Source organism: Manihot esculenta, chromosome 12, assembly GCF_001659605.2.
Source record: "Manihot esculenta cultivar AM560-2 chromosome 12, M.esculenta_v8, whole genome shotgun sequence".
Taxonomy (NCBI): Eukaryota; Viridiplantae; Streptophyta; class Magnoliopsida; order Malpighiales; family Euphorbiaceae; genus Manihot; species Manihot esculenta.
The window spans coordinates 3704430-3716334 of record NC_035172.2 but is presented as its reverse complement, the minus strand read 5'-3'; the positions used below and the strand labels follow the sequence as shown (position 1 = coordinate 3716334).

General features: G+C 30.1%; 2 protein-coding genes across 3 annotated transcripts; one reads left to right on the top strand and one right to left on the bottom strand.

The window, feature by feature from the left end:
• Positions 1 to 3625: 3625 nt before the first annotated feature.
• On the top strand, positions 3626 to 5482 carry LOC110628810 (11S globulin seed storage protein Ana o 2.0101). Its single transcript, XM_021775619.2, has 4 exons — positions 3626 to 3911; positions 4002 to 4246; positions 4325 to 4822; positions 4913 to 5482. The coding sequence occupies exons 1-4, from the start codon at positions 3626 to 3628 to the stop codon at positions 5303 to 5305; spliced, it is 1422 nt and encodes a 473-aa protein (XP_021631311.1). The 3' UTR covers positions 5306 to 5482.
• A 2634-nt stretch (positions 5483 to 8116) lies between these two features.
• Positions 8117 to 11905, bottom strand: LOC110628060 (B3 domain-containing transcription factor ABI3). Of its 2 annotated transcripts, none has more exons than XM_021774507.2 (7): positions 11688 to 11905; positions 9519 to 11568; positions 9267 to 9359; positions 9048 to 9148; positions 8886 to 8938; positions 8726 to 8802; positions 8117 to 8617 (listed from the first exon to the last, which is right to left on the bottom strand). In XM_021774507.2, exons 2-7 carry the CDS (start codon positions 11226 to 11228, stop codon positions 8465 to 8467), a joined length of 2187 nt encoding a protein of 728 aa, XP_021630199.1. In that variant the 5' UTR covers positions 11229 to 11568; positions 11688 to 11905; the 3' UTR covers positions 8117 to 8464. The 2 variants fall into 2 exon arrangements, with proteins under 2 accessions (XP_021630199.1, XP_021630200.1); XM_021774508.2 differs by having other exon boundaries at positions 8886 to 8932.

Below are 11905 nucleotides of genomic sequence, written 5' to 3'. Positions count from 1 at the left end.
TCTATATAAAATGGAGTTTCTATATAATATGGACATAATTTGTTATAGTTGTAACAAGTATTTATTTATATATAATAAATATAAAATATTTAAAATTTAAATTAAAAAAATTATATATTTATTAACAAAAAATCTTAATGTGAATTTTTTCAAATTTAATTTAATCTTTAAATTATTTTTAAAAATTTAATTCGACCAAGGTCTTTCACATGAAAATTTCGTTTAGGTTTTCGTTGCCCACAAAATTATAAATTATATGTTTGAGATTATGTATTTCTAAAATTGAATATTTAAATTATTATATAATTAATTTATTTAAATTATAAATTTTTTTATTTAAATTAAAGTGGTCAAATAAAAAATAATAATTTTAAATATTTAAAATATTATCGTTCATCATTTAAATTCTTTTTAATATAAATGAAGAATTTTATATTATATTTTAAAATTAAAATTTTAAATCGTTTTATATTTAATCCATTTAAAATTACAGTTATTTCATTCATTATAGATTTTTTATTTATTATAAATATTAATTTAAAATTAATAAATGATTAAATTTGTTAGAAAGTATAATTTTTTTTAAAATATTATTTATAAAAGTTTATGGTTATTTAGTATCAATTAAAAATAATTAAAATTGTAAATATTTTTTAAAAGTTTTAAAATTATAAATATTGAAGTATTTTAATGAATAAAATTAAAAAATAAAAATATTAAAAATTAATTAAATAAAATATTATAAACACAATCTAATAAGGATTTAAGTATTCTTTTAAATAAAAAATAAAAATATTTAAATTATAATAAATGAGTTATATAGATATTTAAATATATAATTTTAAAAATATAAAAATTAATTTATTAATTATACTAAAATTTAATAACTCAAATATAATTTACCTCTTTAAAAAGACTAATAAAAATATTTTTATACTTTTTAACGAAAAAAATATACCTTTAACTTGAATTGACTAGCATGTTAGGTGTATTATTATTATTATTAATATTATTATTTATATAAATTTATGATTAAATAATTTCAAAAGTTTAATATTTAAATTATTATGCGTTTTAATTTAAATATTTAAAATTTTATTTAATTAATTCAATATTTATATTTAGATATAATTTTAATTATTTTTTTAAAAATTAAAATATAAGAGTTCAGATAAAATATTAAATATAATATTTTATTATTTTTTAAATTTAAATTAATTATATATATATATAATATAAATTCATATAATTTTCATAAATCTGTAAATTTTTAAATTTAATAATTAATGAGGTATATTATTATTATTATTCTTATTTATATAAATTAATGATTAAATAATTAAAAAAAGTCTAATATTTAGATTATTTTGCTTTTTAATGTAAATATTTAATTTTTTATTTAATTAGCCCAATATTTTTATATTTAAATTATCATGCTAGTTATATTATTATTATTATTATTTATATAAATTAATGATTAAATGATTGAGAATGTTTAATATTTAAATTATTTTGTGTTTAAATTTAAATATTTAATTAGTTCAATATTAATATTTGGATAAAATTTTAATTAATTTTTTAAAAATTAAAATATAAAAATTTAAATAGAATGTCAAATATATTATTTTATTATTTTTTAAATTTAAATTAATTCTATATATATATAAATAATATAAATTTATATTTAATTATAGCTAAATAATATATTTAATTTTAAAAATAATAATAATTTAACTGTTATAATTAATATATTTAATATTATTTTTTAAATAATATATTTAATTCTAAAAATAATAGTAATCTAAATATACAACGGACAATTTCAACAATAAATGAAATTTATTATTTATCTATTATTATTTTATATTAATAATTATAAATATTTTATAATAAATATATTATTTTTAATTATTTTATATATACTAATATTTTAAATTAAATAATATATTTATTATAAAATATTTATAATTATTACTGTAAAATAAATATATTTATTATATATTAATAATTAAATTATTTATCTTTAAAAAGCAATTTATTTAAAATATAAAATAATATTTAAATTAAAATATAAAATAATATTTAAATTAAAATATAAAATAAAAGCAACAATTTTATGACCGAAAATGTAGTATGATATACTTGAGAAGCATGTAAACTTAAAATAAATTTGTAAAAATTATATATATTTTTGCAACAAAATAGTAAAGATTATTTAATATTATAAACAATTAACAAGCACATATATAATTGCACAACATTTGTATAGAGTATATATGATGAGAGAGGCAGCCCTACCCTACAAATTAAGCACACCCGACCTCAACCAAACCCTAACCCTAACCCAAACCCAAATTATAAAATATATTAATACTAATATTATGTGCTCTATCAAATTACTATCTGCCCCCATTTTTTTTTATAAACTTTTTGACTTGTTTAACAGGTAATGAGATTCACCAAAATCTTATTCACCCGTCTGAGTCTAATCTATATAAATATCAAAGGTCTAATCTATATAAATATCAGTCAGTCTCAAAACCGTTAAACTATTAAAATAAAAATTTCCTCTTCCAGAAAAAGAGAAAAGAAAGAAAATATAAGCTGTGAAAATATATAATTATATTATTATATTTAACAGGAAATTAAAATATAAGCTGCGAAAAATGACAAAATACACATTGTTTAAACTAATAAAGTACTTTATTATTTATAAAGTATTAAATGAGTATAGAAATAATTGATAGATATAAAATTATTAAATTAAAAAAAATTAATAAAATCCCGCCCATAGGTGGGCACAAATCTACTAGTATTGTAACTAGTGACTGACAAACAGTGGTGCACAGGACGAACTGTTCGTCCGCCACATTAAAACAAAATAACAAAAAAACAATGTTTCAATTTTTTCTTTTCTACAGCAAAAGGATTTTTTTTTGGAAGAACATGTTAATTTATGGCAGCTTCGGATTTCTGTGTCTTACAATATAAGATAAATGCTAGCCACAGTCATTTTTAACTGTTCAACATTCTTATTAATTAATATATAGCATTTCTCTTAAATATAATTCACCCATTATAAAATTTTTTATAATGGATGTTTACTTAAGGATGCATGAAATACTAAAATTATAGCTACAATTTTTTTATATATATATAAATTAGGAGAAATTAGATTCATGGTTTTTTTTTTTCGTATAATCAAAGATATTCTCAGTTTACAGACTATGCTCTTAGCAAAAATTTGAAGATTCATTGTTTTTTTTGTTGGGTTGCAATGATGGAAGATAAATAAATAAATAAAACACTATAAAGAAACCTAATTAATAAAAAGAAAGTATAATTCAAGTACACAGAGTCTTCTTCTTCTCTTCTCCCCAGAGAAGGTAATTGGATTCTTCTCTGAAGCAATGAGACACCTGCCTACCTCATAATGAGGTGTGAAACATCAAGGCCAAGTAGCCATGCAGAGGCGAAGAGTGGCTAAACAAACCATTTCCGCCGTCTGTTATGTGTCACCACCTCGCCATCCTCCTTCTTCCTTAAATACCATGCCTCCTCTGTAGCTATACCACTCTCACTTCAAACCATACAACGCAAGCTCCGCCCCCCTCCTCTAAAACACATGGCTACACCTCATTGCTTTTTCATCCTTTCTCTTTCCCTACTTCTTCTCTTTCATGGCTCCTTCTCTCTCCGGCAGCCGCGAGATGAGTGCCAAGTAGATAGGATCAATGCCCTTGAACCAGATAACCGTGTTGAATGCGAAGCCGGAGTAATTGATTCTTGGAATCCAAATGAAGATCAGTTCCTGTGTGCTGGAGTGGCTGTTGTCAGGTGGACAATTGAGCCCAGAGGCCTTCTATTGCCATCTTACAGCAATGCTCCTCAACTTGTTTACATTGTCCGAGGTTAATTTCAATTTCTAAATGATCTTCAAGCTGGTGTCTTCATGTTTCAGAGAGTAATGAGATTATTGAATTGATTTTGTGTTCATGCAGGTAGAGGTGTGACTGGGATCTCGTTCGCTGGATGCCCTGAAACATTCCAGGAGTCTCAACAACTAGGAGTCAGCACTAGAGTCCAAGACAAACACCAGAAGATTCGACGTTTCCGCCAGGGAGATGTCATTGCTATTCCCGCCGGTGTACCTCACTGGTGCTACAACGACGGCAATGAACCAGTTGTTGCAGTTTCTGTCTTGGACGTCCACAACAGAGCCAACCAGCTTGACATGAACCCTAGAGTAAGAGATCAAATTCCTCTCTCTATGTACGAAATACCCACTAAATTTAAGGTTATAACGTTTTATTGGGTGTCATAGCACTTTTATGTAGCTGGTAACCCAGAAGATATGTTCCAGCAACGATTCGATGAAACCCGTGATCCTCGAGGCCCACGAGAGACCCGCCGCCCGTTCATGGAGCCAACACAGCGTGAATGCAACAATCTTTTCTGTGGAATGGACACAAGGTTCCTGGCCGAAGCTTTCAACGTCAATGAACAACTGGCTAGAAAGCTTAGGAACGAGAACGACGTCAGAGGCAACATTGTGAGAGTGGAAGGTAACCTTCAGCTAGTGAGGCCACCAAGAACACAGCAAGAGAGACAAGAGCAATTACAGCGAGAGAGAGGATTTGGAAGACGCCCCAATGGCCTGGAGGAGACCTACTGCAGCGCCAGAATTATAGAGAACATCGGTGATCCCACTCGTGCTGATGTCTTCGTCCCAGAAGCTGGTCATGTAAGAACAGTAAACAGCCACAACCTCCCTATTCTTGAGAGGATGCAACTCAGCGCTTCCCATGTGGTTCTCCGCGATGTAAGAATTTTCCGATCAACAAAGCTAAGCTAAGTATCAGGTGGCAAATAATATATATGATTAATTTGATAAATATATTATTGGTGGCAGAATTCGGTGAGGTTACCACACTTGCACATGAACGCCCACAGCGTACTATACGCGGTGAGAGGTCAAGCGCAGGTTCAGGTGGTGGATGAAAACGGCAACGCTGTCTTCGACGGAAACGTCCGGGAGGGGCAGGTACTGACGGTGCCACAGAACTTTGCAGTGGTGAAAAGGACGGACAAGGATGTATTCGAATATGTAGCGTTCAAGACCGACGACAATGCCATGACAAATGACCTTGCAGGGCGTGCGTCGACCATGAGGGCACTGCCAGTGGAGGTGATCGCCACAGCATACAGATTACCGCTGGAGGACGCACGGAGGCTCAAGTTTGCGACGCAGGAGACGACCCTGACAAGCGTAAGGCCTCGGCCTGGAAGGTGGGCTGATGCATAAGGCATAATATAAGTAAAAACAAAGTCTAAAATAATGGGTAAGGAGGCAGGCAGAAGCCTTTTTTGGCGAGTACGTAGTTTTAAGAAAAATATGAGAGGTCCGAGAGAATGAGATTACAAGGAGAATTTGAGTCTCTTACTTATGGGAATAAAAAGAAAAAAATGTAATCTTTTCTGAATAAGCAATGAAATAATGTAATTATCCTATTTTTGGTTTAAGGTTTTTTCTCTTAATTAATTAAGTTGCTTTACGACAACTTGTTGCTTGTATCTGAGAATTTTCTATTGCTCGGACTCCACAAAAAGAAGAGAGACCTTCGTGGATTCACCTTAGGATTCTCCCACCTAATCATTTACTACTATAATTTACATATACATCAACAATTTCCAATCTATATGTACAGGCCAATGAAACCCGATAGACAAATTTTCACCCATTGAAATTAGTAGCAGTGGCATTTGTTTATCCTGCTGTGACAATACACAATAATTAAAACGCGCATCACCCACGAGCTTTTAGTTCAATTATAAGGTATCCATATTGAGTCTCAATTTGAGCTAAATTAAAAAAATAAAAAAATAAAAAAAAGAAATCAGGGTTCAAAGTAAGAGAGAAAATAAATTTATCTAATACAATAATTAAACTGGCTATTACGGACAGAATGCTTTACCTCAATTAAAGCATCCATACGGCATTAGTAAACTCACCCCAAACTTGAGAATACTAGTCAATATTACCCCAAATATGTCAAGTTAGGCAATAAAAATGTGCGGTGCGGAAGCTAAATAAGAACAATGCCAAAGAATTGATAAATAATAGCTAAAACACTCTATTAAATTATGTTGTGGGAATATAAAACCAAATTATGTACAAGTGCCATCAAACACTCACATAAGATTGCTTCACTTGTGTACAAGAGAACAACATTTGAGAGCAACCTTGAAAGCTATCTTTGAGTGATCTCTTGTACACAAGTGAGGTAATCTTGTGTGAGTATTTGAGAGCACTTGTACATAACTTGATTATGTATTCCCACAACATATTTAATAGAGTATTTTGGCTATTGTTTATCAACTTTTTGACATTATTTTTATTTAGTTTCCACACTGCATATTTTATTGTCTAAATTGACATATTTGAGATGAGATTGACTAGTATTTTCAAGTTTGGATGAGTCCATTAGTGCAGCACGATGCTTTAATTGGAATAAAGTATTCTGCCCGTGACACTAGGAAGTGATGTAACATGCTTTATACAACAAATAGTTTCGTATTTACATGCTCTAATGTTAGCCACTAAGATATTCAGAGAACAAAGAAATTAACTAGGTGTCATCTGCAATTGGAGTCTCAAGATGCTCGGTATCCAGTCAAATCAAATGTCAGAGTTCTTGAGCAGCCGTAAAAGAAATATTAATTATCATATATTAAATTGGTTGATATTGTAAAAGACAACTATTATAACTGCACGTCCAAACGCAATAAAGGAATTATAAAATTTAGACATATTCGTATTTTAATTTTAATTTTTTAATTTTAATTTTTTAATTTTAATTTAATTAGCTTAATATTTATATTTTAATATAATTTTTATCAATTAATAAACTTTTAAATTTAATAATTTAGATAATAATTTAATAATTTAATTAGCATGCTATGCCATATGTATTATTATTATTATTATTATTATTATTATTATTATTATTATTATTTATATAAATTAATGATTAAATAATTTGAAAAGTCTAATATTTAAATTATTATGTGTTTTAATTTAAATATTTAAAATTTTATTTAATTAGTTTAATATTTATATTTAGATATATAAATAATATAAATTCATATAATTTTCTTAAATCTGTAAATTTTTAAATTTAATAATTTATGTAACAATCTGAAAATTTAATTAGTATGTTAGGTATATTATAATTATTATTTTTTATATAAATGAATGATTAAATGATTAAAAAAAGTCTAATATTTAGATTATTTTACGTTTTAATTTAAATATTTAATTTTTTATTTAATTAGCCCAATATTTTTATATTTAAATTATCATGCTAGGTATATTATTATTATTATTATTATTATTATTATTATTATTATTATTATTATAAATTAATGATTAAATGATTGAAAAGGTCTAATATTTAAATTATTTTGTGTTTTAATTTAAATATTTAAATTTTTATTTAATTAGTTCAATATTAGTATTTGGATAAAATTTTAATTAATTTTTTAAAAATTTAAATATAAAAATTTAAATAGAACGTGAAATATAATATTTTATTATTTTTTAAATTTAAACTAATTCTATATATATATAAATAATATAAATTCATATTTAATTTTAGTTGAATAATATATTTAATTCTAAAAATAATAATAATCTAACTGTTATAATTAATATATTTAATTCTAAAAATAAAAGTAATCTATATACAAGGTAAGTTTCAACAATAAATGAAATTTATTATTTATCTATTATTATTTTATATTAATAATTATAAATATTTTATAATAAATATATTATTTTTAATTATTTTATATATACTAATATTTTAAATTAAATAATATATTTATTATAAAATAATTATATATATTTATTATAAAATATTTATAATTATTACTGTAAAATAAATATATTTACTATATATTAATAATTAAATTATTTCTCTTTAAAAAGCAATTTATTTAAAATACAAAATAATATTTAAATTAAAATATAAAATAAAAACAACAATTTTATGACCGAAAATGTAGTATGATATACTTGAGAAGCATGTAAACTTAAAATAAATTTGTAAAAATTATACATATTTTTGCAACAAAATAGTAAAGATTATTTAATATTATAAACAATTAACAAGCACATATATAATTGCACAACATTTGTATAGAGTATATATGATGAGAGGCAGCCCTACCCTACAAATTAAGCACACCCGACCTCAACCAAACCCTAACCCTAACCCTAACCCAAACCCAAATTATAAAATATATTAAAACTAATATTATGTGCTCTATCAAATTACATCTGCCCCCATTTTTTTTTAAAAACTTTTTGACTTGTTTAACCAGGGTTGATGTTCGCCGTCCACTTGTCCACTCGTATTTTTGCATGAAGGAGAGAGAAGGTGACTGGGTTCGTCACATTAATTTACTTTACTGTTTGAGCTTGATTAATGGGTGTAGATGAAGATCCATTCAGAGCAGTTGCAGGAGAGCTTGCATGAAGATTCTTCTGTGATTTTCCTGACTTCTTGTTCTCTGATTTTGATCCTGGTTGCCTTACCTTCACTCCTCGGATCAACTGTTATGATGATGAGTTTCGAATAAAATATTTAAATTAGCATAGATTTTGAGATAACACAAATCTTAATAAACAAGAAAGGAATATTATATATAGGATTTTGCATACATATTTCCCACACTTGACATCTGAGTATATGACTATGAAATCTCCTTCTTGAAGTTCATTTGCTCTCACAAAATCTCCTGAAAAATCAAGAAAATCAACCAAATTAAGAATGGAATATCTTGCTTCAAAGCTGAAAGAAAATCAAAAACAAAATACCCACCGGTGTTCTCAAGGAGATACATCCTGCTTTTGTTGTTGGGCCAGAATCTGAAACTCCAAAAGGAGAAAAAAAGAAAGCAAAGGCGGCAGAGATTTAGTTTGGAAGAAGAGAAAATGAGGGAAAGTACTAGCGAGGCCTTAAATAGTTTAAAATCAAGGATACCTATAACGCATGTTCCAAATACGAGAAGTCCCTATATCTTCCATGGCAATAGAAATCCCATCTCTTGCCTCCAGTTCTGGAAGATGTGTTTCTGCTTCTTTCTGCATGTAACAGTAGATGAATAATTTACGAGAAATTTATCAATACCCATGATGGAAAAATCACTAAATATAGCATCAGTATTCAAGAAACAAGGCTTTTAAGAGATAAAGAGACTACCTTTGGCAACACTATCCTCCCTAGATTGCCCACATCGCTCTGCTTCAACACTTTCTGGAGAAGAAATCTCAGGTTCTTCTCAGGCTTCCAGCCCTGGATAAACAGAAAAAACATGTATACATAAAGACATATATTATGATCAAAATAGCAAATCCATCTGTAATTATTCATCTGTTAATCATAAATCTATGATTACATATCTCATAAAACAATAATCCCAAAAAACACGATCACCACATCAGAAAAATCCACCTGTCGCCTATCTGATGCCACTTGACGCTGATGACTCTCATGAGCTTGCATAGCTGGTCGATCTACAATATGCACTGGTTGAGCATCCATAGGGAGAACTGGCAGGGTTGAAACAGCACTGACAGCAGGCCAATAGACCCAGTTACCAGGATTAGGTTGAGCCGTTAGCGCGACATTATCGTTTCCAAGCCTTGCATGGTGATCTGCACTCTGATTTTGGTGGTGCTCAATTGGTTGGTTGTTGTGATGATTCTGATTCCTGTGATGTGTCAAAAACCTTCTCTGTCTAGCCATTCTCTTCTTCCTTGCCTCTTTGGTTGCCGAGGAACCCAACCTCATCAACCTATCGTCAACTTGGCCGGGGAGATACTGGCATGCGTATTGATTTCCATATCCGGTGAAAACAGGATGGTGGGCCTGAACAGGTTGGAGATTATTGTCTGGAAATGCGGGGTAAGGCGAAGACAAAGCAAACTGGGACGGAGGCCAGGATTGGGCGGAGTCTAGCATGTGATAATCTGTCGGTGGCGCCGGTGGGTAAGAGTGGCCAGCCATATTTGAAGCGCCACTAGCAAAAGGGTCGGCCATATACCCAACCATAGGAGAGATTCCCGGCATAAGCGTTCCCCGATCAACAACATAAGGTGGGGGTGCAATCCAAGGTGACTGAGTGAAACAAGGGGTTGATTGATCCGGTGGGATAGAGTTAGAATTCATATTAAGGTTTGAACTAGCACTAGGGTTAGGGTTTTGCAGAGGCTCTTGGCATTGATAGGGAGGATAATTGGAAGATGATTCTTTCATACGTCGTTTTTGAAGGTGATTCGTTTTAACCCATTCAAGAATGAGTTGCAACAACTGCTTCATAGCTTCTTTACCACCACCTAAACGCTTAGCAGCACACTCTATGGTTGCCTTCTTGATTTTAACTTTCCTCAAGTCCTCTGCTGAGACAGTCTCTTTGTTGCTCTTGAGCCACTCCAAGAACACCATGGCTAGATCATCTGAAGCGGCGGCTCCTTGCTGTTGAGTCTCCTCAGTTTTAGTTTCCATGATCAACTCTTCATTTCCCTGTTGTGGTTCCTGCTCCGGTTGCATGTTCTGCTCTTGCTGAAACTCGTCCAAGAAATGTTCATCGGCTTGAAATATGGAAGAAGGGTCGAAGAAACCATCGTTTTCTATGAGATCCAGGTACCCAAAAGTCTCCATCATATCCGTGCAACCAGCACCTTCCACCCCTTGATCAGATGGCTGAGGAATCTCCATCGACGCAGTAGAAGACAAGGCTGCTGTGGGTGCTTCCACTTGATCATATTGACTATGATGATGATGATAGTGTTGAGAGTCATAATTATTCTTTTTCTCAGCATCATCTTCTGCGTCAGACTTCAAAACCGCCCAAGAAGCCGCTGAAGACGACGAAGAAGCCGAAGAACAAGACGATGAAGGAGCCATAGCCTTAACTGGAGCCGGAGTGGAAGAAGATGAGGAAGATGATGACATGCAAGGGAAATCTGGAAGGGGAGGAAAATCATCATAGAAGATTGAAGAATCATTTACATCTAACAGATCGTCTTGTTCTCTTTCTAGCCAGATCTCTCCATCTTCATCAGCAATTGCTTGTTCTTCCTCCATGGCATCCACAGTATCAAAACCACTTGATGGGTTTGTTACATTTTGGAGATCTTCAACATGCAATCTATTCTTCATATTTTTTCCCTTCCCAGGAAAAATATTAAAAAAATAAAAAAGTTGCAAGTTGAAGCTTTTGATTTCTCTCTGTTGGTAGCAGATAGATTCAGAAAGAAGGGAAGGGTTTTTTTTTGTACGGATAAGTGCAAGGAGAAAAACAGTATCTGATGAAGAAAGCAGAAGATGGGAAAGGGCCCGCTGCTGTGGGTATCAATTACTCAACAAATACGCAACATAAACGATTTACAAATATAACATAAACAAATACAATACAATTGCCCACCTTCCACGACAGCGACTTCTCTTCTCTTCTCTTCACTTCATTAACTCTTAATTATAATCAGAACCCACTAATCATCTGCAACACATGATCAATTAACAACTCAAGAAAAAGAAAAAAAAAACATACAGGATGATCACCAAACAGAAATCACAGAAGCAGAAACTGAAGCAAAATTCTGCAAGGCAATACAGTACCTAAGAGAGTATGCAGGTAGCGAAAATGAGAGGAGATTGAGGTGACTACCGAGAAGTGAAGAATCCCACATGCTGAAATAAAGAGTGTTTTAAGAGAAAACAAAGAAATCAGCCATGTGTGGTTCTGGTTTGTTCGAGGGTATTCAATGCAATTTCTTTCCAACCTTCACTTTTAACCTTTTCTCGAGCATAAGTTCAAATGAGTCGTTTGGGGGTTT